The sequence below is a fragment of the Elaeis guineensis genome, chromosome 1, assembly GCF_000442705.2.
Source record: "Elaeis guineensis isolate ETL-2024a chromosome 1, EG11, whole genome shotgun sequence".
Classification (NCBI taxonomy): Eukaryota; Viridiplantae; Streptophyta; class Magnoliopsida; order Arecales; family Arecaceae; genus Elaeis; species Elaeis guineensis.
In genome coordinates, this window is record NC_025993.2 from 168,595,527 (window position 1) to 168,614,460 (window position 18,934).

At 35.9% G+C, this 18,934-nt stretch overlaps 1 protein-coding gene across 1 annotated transcript in view; it reads right to left on the reverse strand.

Moving 5' to 3' along the window:
• Window positions 1-18,934, reverse strand: part of LOC105060208 (CHD3-type chromatin-remodeling factor PICKLE) — a 34,930-nt gene that overhangs the window by 12,200 nt on the left and 3,796 nt on the right. The window contains exons 5-24 of the mRNA XM_010943817.4: window positions 17,747-17,994; window positions 17,543-17,638; window positions 17,304-17,440; window positions 16,989-17,204; window positions 16,796-16,903; window positions 15,832-15,882; window positions 15,216-15,315; window positions 13,956-14,098; window positions 13,769-13,878; window positions 10,652-10,790; window positions 10,395-10,564; window positions 10,217-10,283; window positions 9,966-10,088; window positions 8,250-8,359; window positions 8,086-8,164; window positions 5,243-5,446; window positions 2,702-2,858; window positions 2,501-2,603; window positions 1,966-2,040; window positions 63-124 (exon numbers count right to left, since the gene is read on the reverse strand). Of these exons, the coding sequence (XP_010942119.1) occupies window positions 63-124; window positions 1,966-2,040; window positions 2,501-2,603; window positions 2,702-2,858; window positions 5,243-5,446; window positions 8,086-8,164; window positions 8,250-8,359; window positions 9,966-10,088; window positions 10,217-10,283; window positions 10,395-10,564; window positions 10,652-10,790; window positions 13,769-13,878; window positions 13,956-14,098; window positions 15,216-15,315; window positions 15,832-15,882; window positions 16,796-16,903; window positions 16,989-17,204; window positions 17,304-17,440; window positions 17,543-17,638; window positions 17,747-17,994 (2,498 nt within the window). The remainder of the gene's footprint in view (window positions 1-62; window positions 125-1,965; window positions 2,041-2,500; window positions 2,604-2,701; window positions 2,859-5,242; window positions 5,447-8,085; window positions 8,165-8,249; window positions 8,360-9,965; window positions 10,089-10,216; window positions 10,284-10,394; window positions 10,565-10,651; window positions 10,791-13,768; window positions 13,879-13,955; window positions 14,099-15,215; window positions 15,316-15,831; window positions 15,883-16,795; window positions 16,904-16,988; window positions 17,205-17,303; window positions 17,441-17,542; window positions 17,639-17,746; window positions 17,995-18,934) is intronic.

Genomic DNA, 18,934 nt, shown 5'->3' on the forward strand with positions numbered 1-18,934 from the left:
GAGGAAGAAAGGCGAACTTAAACAGAAGTAGCACAAAAAGGCAAAATTTACACTACGATCACCTGAAAAGGTTGGCGAGTCTGTTACACCTTCAAGAAGGTGATTCATGAAAAGTTGTGCATAGCTGTAAAAACAAGGATGGACACATCACAGTTATTATACTATCTAAAAAAGAATGAAGCCCTCAATATTTTGCAAGTGAAATAAATTTCCAAAAGAATATATGAATAAATAAACTGAAAGACCTGAAAACAAGCAAGCTTTCTCCTAGCAAATGAACGCATTGTATATTGAAACTAATATCTAAAAAAAGGATATTAACTGTCCACAACTTAAGTCTATGTCCATACAGAAAATTTCTAGCATGCAGAAAGATATTTTTCAACTGCATTGGACTGAAAGTAAGTAGTTGTTCTATCATAATTTCATAGAAATTTATGACAAAATTTCAGCTCATCTTACTTGGAATAAATGGCATAGGTTCTTTCCCTCAAGTGGAAGAGATTATAAAGAGGAAAAGAAAAAGGAATTATAGGAATCATGGTATTGAATGGAACTATGCCAAGGTTCACTTCATAGAAGAGTTAATGGAACTAATTCACCTTCACAAGGTCACATATATCTGCAATTACTGCTTTGGGAAGACAATTAGTTTCATGTTCAAATGCAAAACAACTGCAAATTTTTTGTTTACCAAAATCTCTTTCAACAAATCAGCCACCTCTTCGGGTAGTTCTTGCCTTCTTGGCTTTAAATTATTATCATCCAATCTGCAACTCATGTTGCCCAAATATATCATCTCAGTGCAAAATATAACATGCTTTTTTATTTCCAAACAATCTTTAACTCGTCTAACTGAAGTGTTGCAATAGTTGATGCTGATGCATTCATATTTCATCTTCAATCAGAAAGAAAATTATCATTCCCCTCATTTATAATTTTAGACATTATTAATTCTTCCATTCTTCTGCCCTCATCATTTATAAGATGGGTTCTTCATTTATAATCAGAATATTTGCTACCCAGCAGCTCAGATTACTCCACTTTGTCCATAAAATAGCTACTTGAGATTTTTTTCCCCCAATGTCGTCACACTTTGATGAAGTCTTTCAAATTCAGAATCTTCATTTTTTTTAACAAATTATTGAGCTTCATAAAGCAATGATCATCTAAGGGGAGGAAAAAAAAAATAATAATTAGTCATAAAAAGATTTCTGAATATCATTAAGTGCATGGTTGGAAACTTCCTGCCAGATCTGGCAGGAATGGCTGAACAGGGGGGAGTGGGAGAGCAGGAGAGGGTGAATGCAGGGTTCACAGTCCCCATGAGGGGTTTTCTTATTAAAAAAAAAGGACTTCTTGAGGTCTTTTTCTTCTTCCAGAGGGGAGCGGGACCTGCAGCCTCAATGTTCTCTCTCTTTCCCTCTCATGTTCTCTCCCTTCCCAATCTCTGGCACATCTGCCAGATCCCACTGTACCTGGCAAGAAGTTGCCAAAGATGCCCTAAAGAGCCAACATATAACAAATGTTAGAGGGTTTGGGATTGATGTTCATCCATCCGAGCTGACACAATAGGATTAACTTGGATATTGGATAAATACATTACATCATATCATAAGCAAAAGCAATCAATTCCATATATGTCCGATCACCAAAGCATGTACTTTCTTACCTTTGGAACTCATCTGTTACAGGCATACCAAGATCAGTCTGACCAGAAATCAGACAATTTATTACCCTCATTAAAAATTGTACCTCTTTTACTGAAACCTGGATCATTGGAATTCATGTTTGATACTATCGATTTAAAATTCATTAATTTAAAATGAATAAGAGGTGCGCATCGTATTTTGAAACATGATCTGAATATTTTATTAAAAGTTTATAATATATTCAGATGTTTTTTATCTAAACATAGCATCATGTGAGCTTATAATTTATTCAGATGGTTTGTATGCAACATACTCTTGAATTTCCTGTGGGCTTTTCCCCTTCAGTCGAGGAAGAAACTCCTTCCAGTTATAATCCTGGAAGCCGAACCTACAAAACAATACAAGAATAAGAGGTACTATAATAGTAAAGCAAAGGTCATCCTGATAATAAGGACATAGAATCGATTATTGTAATCAAATAACAACAAGAAGACTTAACAGCTACCTATCATCAATCTGCTGAGATGAGAACATGGTTAATAAAATTGGAGCCGAAATATAACAAGATTAGAGAACACAGGAATTTTTTAGATGCTTGGTTATACATATCAATAATATGCCTTTAGCACGTGCCTAGAATAACCAACATTGGAAGATAAGATTAGCAAAACTTATTATTAAAATTACTTTATTTTTTATTTTTGGAAAAGCACAAATGTTGCAAGTGTGATAAAGAGTGTAAAAGCAGAGAGGAAGAAGGGAAGGGGGCTGATCAATAGGATCTGGTCAGATTAAGATATTCAACAAACTACGACATCATACAAAGAATTGAACAATTACTAACAAACCTCATTAGTGTTTGCACAAATGCAGCCCTTTGATTTTGATTGAATCCAAGAACTCTGAAAGACCTTCCCTCACCTTCCATCAGAGGAAGTGGTTCCATATAATCTGTGTGATTGTATTGCTGTAGTTAATAAGTAACATGCCTTATATGTGAAATCCTTGGAAACAAATTATCATGAAATTATAGTTTTTGAATAACATGCCACGTGATTTCTTCTTTGAAAGCTGGCCTCTTCTCCCTGGCATATTTCCAGGTAAATTTGTTTCAACATCTGACAGGTCATCTTCATAACAGTAATCCTCATCTTCACTACTGACATCTTGCAAACCAGCAAAGTCATCTTCCTCAGCAGCTACCATCTAAATGAAATTTAATAAAATAAATAAGTTGTGGAATACGCTAATGAAGGTTGGCATTGTCGAGAATAATATCTATAATGAAAAAGCAAAAAAATAATAATAATGCTTATCTTCCACACAATAATAATTATATTACTAACAAATTACAGGATGTATAGAAAAGGGTTCTCTTCATGATTTTTTTAATCCACTCACAGTTCATCTCAAATGTGAACACCAGAACATACCGAAAAGCTGGCATAGAGCACCAACAAGAGACATAGTATGAGATTAGAGATTAATAGTTGTCATGGTAAAGACATTAATGAGGGAGGCTGCAGAGATCTTAAAAGGAATTGGCATGATACTAGGGAAAGGACTAGCATGGCACATATCCTTTATGTAAGCAAGAAATGTCAGCGCAAATACAGATGAAATGAACAACTTGGCACTAGGATCCCACCTTCATAGCATACCTAACCAAAGATACGAGCCACATGGGGAATAACTTGCTATCAGGATTAACAGTTAAGAAATGAGGAAGCATCAAGAATATGGATATGTATCAACTGATAATTTAGAAAGATCGCATGTTAACCTCCAATTAGAAAAGTTTGCATTCACATTTACTGAAAACTTGGAGAAATTCAGGAGGTGATGATCTTTTTCTTTCAAATCCCCATCACACTCATGGGTACTGAGATACTATGTTCAGCAAGGACATCTGAAGGTCATGTTGATGGTCTTTCAAATTCTCATATCTAAACCATTTTCTATTTACTTCATATTGAGCAGGTACCATTTGGCAATTCACAGTAAAAGGAGTGTGAACCTATAGTTTTTATCCACAAGGATAATAGATTTCTTGAAATTCAAACAAAGTAATGAGTGGAAAATCCAGTAATCCAATATTTCAGAGTGGGTCAACTGAAAAAGGAGATGAATTTGTAAGCATTGCCTTGTAAAATAAAACTGTGTCTTAGGCACAATAAATAACTCAAAAAAGTCTGAACCATCAAAAGAAAATTTTCAGTCTGATGGTAACTTTTGAATCACGAGAAATAATAACCACAATACCAAGGAGGAAGAATACAAGAAGAATTGAATTGTTAGCATGAGGTACATAAACATCTATAGAATGATGCTTAGATAGAAGTAGGTAAATGATTAGGCAGTAGCACATTCAATTAAACTAGAGTTCTTGAGTTTGACAAGTCACAAAACACCTCATGAAATGAATGGTCTGAATTTGGGAGTAAGGGCGAAGCAAAAATGCATTCATCAAGCCTGTGTTTGCTTGTAATCAACCCACCTAACTCACAAATAAGGGCTAGATGGAATATATACAGAAGAACAATGAATATAAGAGAAACAAGGCTGGTCAACAAGCTTTATCAATGAAAATATGAATGTGAATGGACGCTGAATAACCTTGCTACAAGTATGGAAGTGCTAAACAGAAGTACCTGAGCTATCAAATGGTTAAATATCTTAGCTACAATATGAGCTTACTAAGAAGAGTGATGGAACAAGTATTGAGACAATTGATAAGAATCTTCTAAGAGAAAAAACAACTTATGCCATGAAGATGAATCATCGAGGTTATTTTCATACGGAATCATGTGATGGTCAGAGATAAACAGAGGAGAGAACCCACACTTGGTTTTCCTCAACTTCAAAAGAGAAAATAATCGAGTACATTAATTAGCGATTTAGTGGGTTATGAGGCAAAAGAGGTAGATAAAAGAATAACACTGAGATTATTGAAGCATGACAGAAGGTGAGAAGTTGTGTAGAGACAAGGAAACCAGCAACTACAATAGGCTACTCACATAGATGGAAAAAATGCATCAAGCCTTTATCCATTTACACACATCAAGGAGCTAATCATGGAGGTGAGGAGGGTAACAATACTAACAATATCATTTCAAAACCAAGTGAAAGGGGATATAGGCCCCAACCTATCCATGAAACCCCTCAACTTATTCACAAATGAATTAAAAAGACCAATGGAATTGGATGCAATAAGGGAAAAGTTTAGCAGAAGCAAGAATATATCTTCACAAAATCAAATAGCAGTTTAGGTACCAAAGAATCATAGCTTGGATGGTACTGCATCTTGCCCCTAAGCAAGAGGGCAGAAGTTTGATTCCCCATGGCCTCAGGTTCCCCTTTCGACCCCTGATTAATTAATTCCCCCGGTTGTACTAGTAATGGCTCAGCCTACCCAGGGGCCTAGGCTCCAGCCTAGATGGGGAGGGTTGGATATATAGTAGTAGGTGGGGATTAGCTTCTCATGGTCTCACAAGAACAGAAGAAAAAAATGGCAGCAGCTTAGCTCAAACTGGTTAAATGTACAGAGGCTGATTTAGGTGTGAGAAGTGTATTGGAGAGAGAGGCATTACTTGTTTACGACTTCTCTTTCCCTTTCCCATAGTAGTAAGCTCTTCAATTTGTTGAACTTCATATCTGTCCCTCAGTAGCTCATCCCAGTAATTTGCCCTTTCAGAATTGGAGCTAGAAGCTCTGTCAGTCATAGATCGCTTCCTTGCTTCCTCTTCTTTTGCTGCAGCTGCTTCAACTTCATCTATATACTCGAAATTTGCAACCTAACATATCATGTGTTCAGGTTAATTATCACTGAAATGATCAAGTGATGCAGAAAGCATGCATGCAGGAGATGACAGTATCATAAATTGGTCATTCAAATAACAAAAGATACACTTGAAAGGATCTATAAATAAGAGCAATGCCTACACAACTTAAAAAATCCCCATTGTTAAGATCCACCTTGTTACAGTGACAATTCTAACCATAGGGGAGCCCTCCACCAGGGATGTTGACCTTCATTCCTAATGAGGATCATTTAGCCACAAGTGTGGTTGTTAACAGAATTTATCACATTATGATGCACCCACCTAACATTTGTTCTTAAAGAAACCATTGACTCATAGCACCCCTCAGTCCCTCGCTCTCAACAGCGAGGAGTATTTGGATGCAACTCTTTTGGTTGCACCTTAGTTTCAGTAAAAATAGAAAACAAATGCAATTTCTACAATAAACAGAGCAGGACTTTTTTTTCATGAAACACTGCAAGTCATTTTCAAGTTAAGGATATATCAATTTCTTCAAAACAAGTCCTATGAATGCAAAAAAAACACATTTTTGCACATAGGATTTGTGTTATTACATTTTCATAAAATAAGAAAATTACAGGGCCCCTTAGGGTTATGAATTATTTTGTGGAACCTCTTTTATCCAAGTTAACGAAAAGGAGAAAAACACTACAGATGTCAGTTTTAAATCAGATTTTGGGTGAGTTGGATTGTTATAACATATGAAGGCAAAAGTTACAGAGAATTTTCTTCACTAATACAGAAAAATGTGTGTATGCACAGTTTCATGATCCTGTTTCAGGCCCTTTGCAAATATATAGAACAAATATACTCTATACATTTTTTTTTCTAATTGAACTTTATAAATTCAAGAATCATAAATTCAAAAGACTGATTTGACCACAAGCTAGCAACTTCAGAATCTGATTATCCGAATTTCACTTGTATTCAGCTTTGCTTAACACATACATAGATCTCCTGATATGGACCCTGATAAGAACAGCTAAGTCAAATTGAGGGCCAATCTAAGCCCGAGTTTGAAATGGTCGCCCGACATCTGAATTAATTGGTTTCCAGAAATGAAAGCAATATAGGTTGAGCAGGGTTAGCTGAGGTGTCATAGCCTCTGATCTTTTCTGAGAGTAGGAACACTATAATATATTGGGGATGGCTTCAACATTCACAGGACATAACAAACAAAACTATGCTCTCGTTCATAAATAACATGTTGATCGTATGGCATTCATCACATAAAAATTGTACAAAGTTCCTAAAAGTATGCTGCAATAGTTTTGTAAGGTCTTCTTGATGCATGAAGAAACCTTCTCATATAAAAGCTTTTCCAAACACTAGACAAGCAACTTATTTGAAACCATAGTTGGAAAATTCCCAAGTGATTCAATACTGCTATAAACAGATCATAATTTTTACAGATTATTGCGGAACTACATGGATTAACCATTTAGATGACCCACTATGCATGCTGCTATCAGATCATAATTCCACTAGTTACGCATCAAGCACAAACAAATGCATATCTATGTTTGCAGATACATACATACATACATGAGATAAAAGGTACATACACACATGTAAATAACACATTATATATATATATATATATATATATGGAAATAGATCTGTGTTCTCCATATGCTAGACATGAGGCATGTGTGTGGTTGTAACAAGACAGTTTACATATAACAGCGAAATGAACAATAAAGCCTTTGGTTACTCACATGGAGTGGTAAGAATCAACAGGAAAGCTGGTCACTTGGTGCACACAGATGAATCCAGAAAAGTAATATATAAAAATAGGATGTTTTGGAAACAAACTGAAACAAATGAACAAATACACCATTTAGCTTATTTAAATAGAGCTGAAAGAGCCAAAGGGTGCTTTGATCACTTAGCTACTGCATTAAAGAAAAGGTATCAATAATCACTGTACACATTTAATGGCTAGGATCTTTCTTCTTTATTAGAAAAAAGCACAAGGATACAACAATCTTTCACCGTAATGTGCAAAACTCCAATATAAATTATATAGCATACCCTTAGCTTTATAAAACTGAAATAGAATTAAGAGTTCACAACACAACCAAAAGACACTTTGCATTCAGCCAAATGGAAGATAGAACAAATATGGTATCATTCATTCTCATCTAGACATTTTTCAGCAAAATGTTTGCTGACATTTTGAATGCATATATTAAATGTTTTGAATAATCAAAATAGCAGTATTTGTCTTGCAGGAGAAAGATGGATGAACGAGTGGTGGTTATTTAGGAGGCTATCTACGGCTGCAGGAAATAAATAATGTATAGTAATCTACCCAATTTAGTCACATACAATTATAAGAGGGGTAAATCGATGTTACCCAAGACTAGACCAACTTGGGGCCAGGCAGGGCAAGCATACTGTGAGCTCCTTTTGGCTTAGTCGAATTTGGTAGAGAGAATCAACGAAGTTGAAATCCTAATTTCTTTCTGTTCTCTATGCTCTAAAAAAATTAATGCGTTCATGTACTGGACAAATTAATACTCAATCTTTAGAAAGTACAAAGATTCGATGCACGTAAAACAAGTAAAACTAACTAGAAAAATTGTAAAATTTAGAAATGAGAATTGTACCTTAAAAGCTTTCAAAAAGTCATCCTCCTCTTCATCAATTGAAGACTCTTCGCCACCAATTTGGTCACGATTAAGTAATCTACCAAAAAATAAAGCAATAACTAAGGACTCTGAGTAAATTTGTTATGTTAAAATAGAAACATAAAACATAGTGCAAAATGAACCTATCAATTGCAGCATCATCATAGTGAATTTGGCGAGCTTTTCCAGCTTCATCACTTTCATCAGCAAATAACTCCTTTGAGCCATACCTTATGATGTCATCTAATTCCTCCTAAAAAATAGGTAATTAATGTTTTATCAGCATAGCAATTATTAATTAAAAGCACAAAGTTTTGAATAAATTGATACCAAAAAAAAGTTTTGTGCATGATCAAGCATAGAGTTCGTAATTTTGTACCCACTCATAATGTTGCTTATCAAAGTTTGCCGTACCGGGCATACCGAAACACACCAAACCATGTACCAACACTATAATAGGATGGCACAGGTATGGGGTCGGGCACCGAGATGGCAAACCTTGCTGCTTATCCTTACCTCCATAAGAATAGCCATCCTTACTGCACATATAGAACCCTAAAATGTGTTCTTGAACACATAGATATTGAAAATAAATAACTTAGTTATGCAAACACCACCCAAATAGTTGGGATAAGACTTGTCTCTCATGGTTATAGTTGAACACAACATGTGGTTCACAAATTAATAGAAAAAAGAAAGCCACCTCCTATGATTGAGTTCAATATAAAAACTTCACCATGCTATGCTTGTTGTAAAAGTGAAAGCAATTTAAAAAGTTAAAAAGAGAAAGTTCCTAAGCCATGATATATGGAGACCTCTACAAATTTGGCTTGTTTATATTTGATAACACTGGGTACCAAAACTATGCACTTTGCATCAAAAAATTACAGTAAAGTTTTTAATCACATTCTACTTTTCTGGTTTGGTTAATGATACCCAAGTTAACCGACAAACATGTCTAGGATCCTTATACAAGACACTTTCTAGAATATAATTATCCAATCAGATGCCAGTAATTAACCTATATGCTCTACATGTCACTATTTAAATATTATGTTTATTATCTTCATAATTCATTAGTTTGTAGCTTGAGATGGCTAGTTTCTGCTTTCTCAATTTCTGATATTAATAGACTCAATCCATGACACCAAATAATATATACTCTCGGGTCAAAGACCCGATCCTAGTTTACAAAAAAAACTATCACAACATGTTACTAGCATCTAAACAGACACAGCCCAAGAAGGCAAGAAGCCATATATACTAACTTCAAGGGCAAAAGACACAATCACACAACAAAACTGAAAGGGGGAGAAAAGTTTAGAAGAAACTTTAGATATCTGATGTTCTAAATTCTGGTAGGCAATTCTAAGTGTGAAAACCCATCTCCTCATAACAATGAAATGTTCACCTCAACAGCAAAGGTAACAAATATTGCCTTAATTATCATGGTTGTCCATAGTCAACCCCCCCAATTGGATGAACATTAAGTTTGCCTTCAAAACAATATTTCTCAAGAGGTTTGGCAGGAACCTTTTCCGCATGAGCTGCTTGATTTAATGTATGCTGATTCTACGGGCTGTCTTCTCCCATATGTATGCCTGCTTCACCACACACACACACACAGAAGGAGAGGTCTACAAGCAGCAACCTCCAAGATTTTTCTTTTCTTTTTTTTTTTTTTCATAATTCAGATCAAACAGAACCTCATGCAAGGTTTTAGAAATTCTGTAGACTAATCTTTGACACTCAATTTCACGTGAAATCAAGAAAATCCTATTTTCACATGATGCCATGTAAAAACAATAGCAATGTCCTTTCACTTTACGAAACAAGATTCAGGTGAAAAATGAATTTACCTGATTAACTGTCTGCGCCTTTAGCCGGCCCACAACAAGATGCTCTAGTATCATCTTCTTCTTAGTCAACTGCATCATCCGTTCTTCAATGGTTCCCCGAGTAATGAGCCTATATATCATGACCTGCAAAAAAAGCCATGAATCAGGAAAAACTAACACATAGCAGCAAAATAATTCTCACATTTCAGTGTCAGAGTCAGCTATTAAGCAAATTATTCTTGTCAAAGAGGTATAGCAGGAAACAGTTAAACCTTATTAGTCTGCCCTAATCGATGAGCCCTGGCCATTGCTTGTAAATCTGCATGTGGATTCCAGTCACTGGAAATCATAGTTTGGTAGAGAGAAAGTTATATAAGTCATATTTGAGCTGGAAAAATATCATATAGCGATGCTTTAAGCTGTGTAAACCAACAAAGCCAAGACTTTTACCTATCATATATTATTACTGTATCTGCAGTTGCAAGATTTATTCCCAGTCCACCAGCTCTTGTGGATAGAAGAAAACAAAATCTTGTGGAATTCTTGGCATTGAAACGGTCTATACGTATTTGCCTTTCAGCCCCACTGATCCTCCCATCTATACGTTCATAATTCCATTTCTTCCAAATAGGTGCAATAAAATCTAATGAGCTACTAGTGCATAAGAATTAGTTGTCTAAAAGAATGACAGACATTGCTTCAAATACCTTGTAACTTAAGTAATCTTCCAGTAAGTCCAACATATGCTGAAACTGTGAATATATAAGAACCCTGTGACCTTGCTCCTTGAGCTTCACCATCATCTTATCTAACAGCTGTGATTTCCCAGAAGCATCTAAAAGTTGTCTGGAATTCAAAGGAAGGAATCCAAAAGATGTTGTTATAATAGAAACAGATTAACACTTAAAAGTTTGAGAATTTTAATAGCATGTCATTTTACAACAAAACACTGGAAAAAAGTTAAGCTGCCCTGCAGAAAAAAAGGGTTCAATAAGAACCCAAATGAGGAGGAAGTCTGGGGGGTGATAATTTAAGATCTGACCCACTTTAAGTTTTGGTTTATACCTTTGATCCAATTAACCTGTTTAAGATGTTTAAAACCTGCTTAATCTATTTAACCTGTTTAACTTGATTTGACCTGTTTATTAAATAAGTTATGCAGGTCAAGTCGGGTTACTTGTTTGATAAAAAGGTTGGGTTCGATTTTGGATTTTTGACCCATTAAATAAATAGGTCGGGTTACTAATAAGGGTGGCAAAACTCGACCCAACCCGCCAACCCGACCGCATTCGATCCATCTTAAACAAGTTCGGGTTTGGATTAAACGAATTCGGATCATAAACGGATCGACCTGTTTAACCCGTTTAATAATCAGGTCAGATTCAGATTTCAGACAGCTGACCCGTTTAATAAATGGGTTGGGTCGGATCAGGTCGGGTTGTAACCCGTGAACCTATTGCTCGCTAAATATAAAAGCTAAAACCCTAAGAAAAATTGAAACCCTTCGACATTCACTCGTTCGCTTTGCGGCTCTGCCTCTCTGTTGTCCGGTCTTTCATCTTCCCTCCCATCCTCGACTTCTAGATCTAGGGTTTCCTCCTTCGCTCCTCCACTCCTTCGGCCAGTGCTTCCTCCCAACAGTGGCTGGGACTCCTCCACTCCTCCTTCAATGGCCAGTGCTTGCAGCTTCCTTCCCAATGGCGGCCAGACGAACTGTAAAACCCCTCCCCTACCACGGTTTCCTCTGGTTTCCTCCTTCGGTGACGGTCCTCCTTCGTCGCCAGTCCTTGAGGGCTTGTACTGCTTGGCACCTTGGCGGCTTGGCCGCTCAAGATCTAGCCATCTAGGGTTTTTCTCTTTTTTCTCTTTCAGTGGTTGCCTGGTTGCTGCTTTCTTCCCCAACAACCGTCGTTGAGGGAGGTTGGCCGCTTGAGATCTAGGATTTTTTTTTTCTTTTGACCTTTTCCTCCTTCCATGCTTCCTTAATCTTACTCAAGGTATACTTTTCTTAATCTTTAATCTAGGATTTTTGAATTTTCATGTTTATTTTTTTCGTGATTATCAACACGTGCAATGATTATGCTTTGAAAATTCGATCGGCTTGCTTTATATGTGAAGGTTAGATGTATGTATACTGTGCTTCAGTTACTAGGATGTGGGAAAGAGTTAATACCCAGGCAGATCTATGGTGTGATTCATGTTTTTTGGATATATAAGCTTGTTATGTTGTGTTTTGTTTGAAACTTCTTTTTGATTTTTGTTTGACTAAGAACAATAGATGTTATTATATTGTCTTTGTTTGGAATTTTAGGTACTTGTTTGGATTTTAAGTAATTTTGAGATTGTTTTGAGGTTTGTATGTGGAGGCTATGATGATTTTTGGATATATGTTTGATGACTCAACTATTTCGAGTGGCAACAATCTTGGATGGCCTTTTTTTTATAAGCAACCAATTGTAGTCGTTTTGATTTAGGTGTGGATTAATTATTAGATATGAGCCTCATCTTCCTCTTCTAGATATGCATGGATCTTCCCTTTCCATTCTTTGCTATTCTGATGATTTTCAGGTGCAGCATCCTTTTGAAAATTGAAATGAGGAACAAAACAAGGGTAAACATGTGATCCACATAAGTTCCTGCTGCTTGTTATCCTTTTGAATTTCAAAATAACGTGGGCTAGCGCAGGTTGTGAAAGAAAGCTTGAACTCTATCTGGGATGAGACTTTTGACTTTCTTGTGGAAGATGGGCTACATGATTTGCTTATTTTGGAAGTTTGGGATCATGACATGCAGAGAAAGGTATTTCTTCTTGATCTTGTTGATGCATTAGTAGTTTCAGTAACTTGGTTAGGATTTGATATGTTACAGCAATTAATAGAATTATGAGTATAACCTGTACTAGAGAGCTCTGTTGCTCAACATCTTGGTTTGGATAGAGCCAAAACCTGTTACCCAATTCACATAATTTAGGCAGAACATTTTGTTCCTAAGCAATCATATTGACCATCTTGTCTATCATTTTAGGATTTGATCGAGAGATGTATTATTACACTAATGAGAGTTATAGTTGAAGAAGAGTCAGCAGATAGTTTCTTTCTTGAGGGGTCAGAACTTGAAAAGCTAAATTTCAGCCTCAAGTGGAAACCGCAGCTAATTTATCAGGATTTATGATTGATAAAAGACAGTTTTACTTTTACCACCATTCATTGTACAGGATTGACAATTTCTTTGATTACTGTCTTAAATCCAAGTTTTGGAGAACATTTTGATATATAATTCAGTTCTGAGATAAGGTTAGGCAAATTGCAATCACACAAGTGAAACTGGTTGTGGTAGCTATTTGTCATATCATTTAGTTCACCTTGGTTATTCTCAGAAAATTGAATTCATCTTAATCTTTGTTTTTTCCAATAGAAATCATAGCATCCAATAATAAACAGGTTAAACGGGTTAGGTCGGGTCGGTTAAACAGGTTATTTATCTAATAAATAGATTAAATGATAAACAGGTTAAACGGATTGGGTCGGGTCAGTTAAACAGATTAACTGTTTAATAAACAGGTTAAACGGATCGGATCGGATGACCTGTTTATTAAATGGGTCAAATTCAGATTTGAAAATCTGACCTATTTAATAAACAGATCAGGTTCAGTTTTGATGTTTTCTGACCCGACCCGTTTATGACCGATCCGATCTGATTGCCACCTCTAGTTACCGACCTGACCAAACTCGATCCAATCGGATTGCCACCCCGAGGAACACAAAACAACAGCATAAAATATACAAACTACACATTAAAAAATGATCATGCAATAAAATGTATACCTTAGACCTTCATTGGCATCATTTGGCTCTTTATCAGGTTCCACTCCTTCCAACATATATGCATGACAGCAGAGCTTGCGGAGTTCCATAACAACATTGATGAGGGATATCTAGATCAAAGAAGTTGCATTTGTTATCTACATAGACAGCAAGGCAATAAAGTCTGATTTCAGATGCAAAATCTTACCTGTGCGCCACCCCGACGAGCTAGTATCTGGTAATTACGAGTAAGAATAGCCTTGTAATACTCTTTTTGCTTGCTGCTTAATTCAACCCGCAAAATTAATTCCTTCTTTGGTGGAAGTTCCTTCATGACGTCCTTCTTAACTCCTACATGTTTATTCTTATTTTAATCAACAGGCATTAATGGTAATACTAAATTCAGTTAAATCACTTCTTGTGAAACCAACTCGTTACTAATGTCAAAAGCACAGAAGTTTATTCTTTCATATAATAATCAAAATGAAACACAAACAACCATTGAACAAACCATTGCATATAGTTCATGAATGAAACCATTCGTCACAGATCATTATATTCTTCCGGCATCAAAAAATGCTGCATGAATTTATGCAGGGAATGAAACCATCATGGTCGAAAGCCTACGAACATGTAAGGATTCCAATTCAAGCAAAAGCCCAAACATGGGAGGCAAGACATCTTGATCAAAAGTTTATTAGTAAGAGAAGAAAATATGAAAGTGAAATCTTCAGTGTCATCCATGAAGAACAAATGAATGTAATGTACATGCACAAAATAATCTATATGGAAGTTGTAACAATACCCACTGATGCATGAATCGAAGAGGGAGACAGTTCACTACATCTGATTACTGATTTTGAAGAACATAAGCTATTGATCTCATCCAGTGACAATCCACATATCAAAGAAGATTAGCAGTTGTTGGTCTGGTTTTAGTTTGTAGGCCAAAACAGCAGCATCTGTACTATTTGTTAACAACTTTAAGGAAATGATCTCAGCTGTACAACCAGTTGACTCATCCCACCGGAAATACATGAGTTGGTTACTTGAGTTTCCGGAAGATCCACCGGGTCATTCTTCAACTTATGCCCCTTCTATATTACCACCAAAAGAATGTGTGCAGTGTGCTAATTACGACTCTGTAGAAATTAACTGAAGTGAACAGAAGGAATTGTAGAACTAACTCATATTTCATAAATTCAACCTCACATGGAAATGGATGTGATGTGTTATATTTTTCATACGCCATTTGCATGGAATACCACATACCAGTCTTCAGATTAGTTTAAAGAGCAACTAAAAAAGGGCTAGCATGTAATTAATTTGATATTAGCTGATATGCAGAACACCCCTTTTTTGGAAACTATGCAGAACTCTTAATAACTCAGTACTCTCGAAAACAAAGATGTGAGATAATATACTGAAGATGGTCCCACATGTAATCAAGAAAAAGGCAAAAGCATACTTCGAAGAAGGTGCGGGGCAAGCATTTTATGAAGCCTAGCAACTTGCTCCTCCTGGTTGATATCCTTGAATTCCTTCTGGAAATCCTCTATACTTGCAAACTAGAAACAGAATAGAGATGAAACAATATTAATAGAGAAAAGATATATAATATTTATCACCTTCTGTTCGAAGGCTTATCTCTTATTAATTGCAGAGCCATGCATCAAACTAAGAATTGAATGTCCAACATTTTATCATGCATCTTTCATCTGTGCTACCTAAGATAAGGTCAAGTTTAGCACAGAAATGCATAGCATTGACAAATGTTTCATCAACCAAATTGATGAAAATGCTAAGTTTTGGTTCATGTGGCAAAGCGAGCACACGCGCACAAAGAATGTCAACCATTAAAAAATAAACATCTGAAATTTTTGAAGGGCAAAGATGGTCAATCTGCGGAATTACAAGGCAGTTCACATATGACAACCTTTCTGTATATGGTGTGCAACCACGAATCCAGAATAAAATTGCACTCAAAAAAAATTATGAGATCTTAATCATGTATTTAAGTGTTTCATAGCCTTACCTTAAATGCTGGAAAATGTTAAAGGAATGAAAATAACAGCAGTACACACCTTTCCAGCATCGAGGAAGTGCATAAGCATGAATAGCTCATCCAGGTTGTTCTGCAAGAAAAAAAAAAATGAGCAGACCCCAAGTAATTTGAAACTCAAATAGTATGACCATCAGTTTAAAGATCATATGTCAACTTGTTTTAGAAAAAGAGAGAAATTAGAGAAGTAACTTCAACAGTCGCAGACATTAAAGGCACACAAAAAGGCTAGTAAAACATTTAGTCACATATATTTTTCTCAAAGACAACATACATTATAAAGAATGAGCAATACTGGTAACCCCAAGTAGGCATTAATTTATGAATTTCATGTTACTATATTTTAACTGTATATCTGTCCTTAAATGTTAGCAGTTCCAATGGGTCCATAAGTAAAAACTGCAGGTTTTATTTGATAACCTCAAAAGTTTTCTTCAGGAAACAAGTAGACGAAGTAATCAAACCAACTGATGGTCCATTGTCAAAAGTATTTGTGGACCAGCACCACAGTGGGTTGTCAATGAAGAAAGTCCAAATGGGAAAATGCCATAGGCAGGCCTTTTCAATTAGCTCAGTTTGGATTCCTTAAAATCTCAGAAGAAACAGTGGTGGTGTCTCAATTTAGAATCATGACAAATTCCATGAAGCTTAGCTATTACCATATCTCCTGACTAAATTTCTTATTTAACAGGATAATAAATGTGCACAAAATTGGTATTATAACATGGATGCATATCTCAGTCACATTCAAACAGAGACCAGGAAATTGATGGTACTACTCCATCATCAATATCAGCAAGCATTCTAATCTCACAGGTTGAAACAAAAATCTAGAAGGGCTCAAGCATCTTCAAGTCATGTACAAAAGCTTCAGAACAATGAAATTTCATTTAAATTTACATTTGTCGCTGTAAGATATGAGTATATACAGAGGGAAAACAAAGATATGAAACATAACCCCTAAACATATAGGATAGAATAGCAACCTGTAGTGGAGTTCCAGTTAAAAGCACACGGTGCTTGGTTGAAAAAAGTTTGAGTTGAAGAAATAATTTGGAATCTTTGTTTTTGAGGCGATGGCCCTCGTCTACAATCTATACGAAAAATAAATAAGTCAGAGCAGAGTCATACAAAATGAGAGTATTAGTTAAAGGGGCATAAAATTATAAGAAAAATTACCATGCATTCCCATTGTATTGGTTTCAGAATTCCTGAATCCATGTTAATCATTTCATATGATGTTAAAAGCACATCAAATTTTATCCTTGCCTGCTTGTTTTGATGGCTACCTTGAACATTTTTCTTTTTTTTGTTCTTCTTTGTTTTCTCTTTCGGAAAGTAGAATTCATATTGCCTGATGATCTCTCGAGCCTGGGCAGATCCAAAATACATTACCTACAACAAATTCGATTCAAGTTAAGACCATGTTCATTAGAAAAGAATTCAATCCAAGTGGTGTTCAATATTTCATCTGAATTGAAATTCATCACTTACAATGTTCAATTGAGGTGCCCAGGTTGCAAACTCACGTTCCCAGTTGCGTAATGTTGAAAGAGGTGCAACTACCAAATGAGGGAACAATTTCTCCTCAGAAAGAGAAGCAAGAAAAGCGATACTCTGTATAGTTTTACCTGCAGTTAATAGGTGATACTCAACATTTAAGAACCACAATGATGACACCTTGAAGAAACAAAATGTTATAATTGAAGTTTCTTACTGTAAAATGTTCTTACCAAGACCCATCTCATCCGCAAGGATCACATGTGTATTTTTGGACCATGAAAAGCGCAAAAAATTTAAGCCCTCAAGCTGGTATGGGTGTAATGTGCCTTTTGAAGAAGCAATGAGCATCCAAATGTGAAATTTAAACAAGACATCTAAATGAAACAGAAAAAAATAATAAATATGATATCATCATCCTGTGGATGTAAACATACCACCAGAAATAAATTCCGGGCTATGCTCATACTGTTGGAATTCTTTTTGCCTGTGCTTCAGTTCCTTCGAATCATGACTGGTATTCTTATTCTTAGTAGATGATTTCTTGCGTCCTCTAGATTGAATCATCTCAAATCTTTCAATTTGAGGTTGGAAAGCAGAAATATCCAACTCAGCTTCCCAGGTGCATTCATCATAAGGAAGTTCTTTCCATTTTACATAATACTGACGCCCATCATCATTACTCCTATCAGAAATTCATTAATGGTTAGTTATACCAATCAACACCCTCAAGAAAGGCATCTGATTAAATAATAAGAAGCAAACAGATGCATTAGCAGCAAGCAATCATGCCAGAAGCAGAATGAACCAGAGCCTCTTATGAAACATTAAAAAAATAAGCATAAATTGGGTGGCTCAAACATTAAATACCGAAAACTGCTGTCTATAGTATGCGTCAATAAGTAATAATGAATTAAAATCCACAATCATCACAAATGAAGATGATGCTAAGATCGAATTTTTATGCGATCTGCAGATATTATTCTGTTTGTGACCTGTAACTTGAGATGCAAGCTGTATTTACCTTATGATCGAATCACTTAAAACACAGCCTACCTGAGATTGTACAAGCATGCTCCTCAACCAACTTGCAGAGGATAATGCTTACAACCAATAACAAAATCTCTAGCTCCTGCTAAGGTGGGAAACTCAGCTGGCTGACTAAGAGATACGACCAGATTAGGTTTTCCAAACCAAAGTAGTTTCAGGCAAAGTATTTGCCACCTTGGCCAACTCCAAGGGCAGCAACCAACTTATATGCAAAGTAAAACAAATAATATTATGGATGTGGTTAGGTGTAAAGGGAGGACTTTACACCAATACAATATTCAGTGATACACGTTGCAAAAAGAAAATCTGGACTGGCAGATGTGATCTAGAAGGACAAATGTCCATGTAAAAAAACAAATGTTCTTCAAGCCCCTAGCCTATACATCAAGTCCTCCCAAATACATAGTTCTAATGACATGGTGCAGAGTGTTGATTTTGGGGTGCCTCCATGAATAGGCATGGGGACTTTGTAGATCACAATTAACAGTTTAGTTTTTCATTTTGCAATGTGTCTCACTGATTTTTGTTGTGGGTGTAGGGTCCTTTCTTTGCATTATGTATATATTATAACTGCA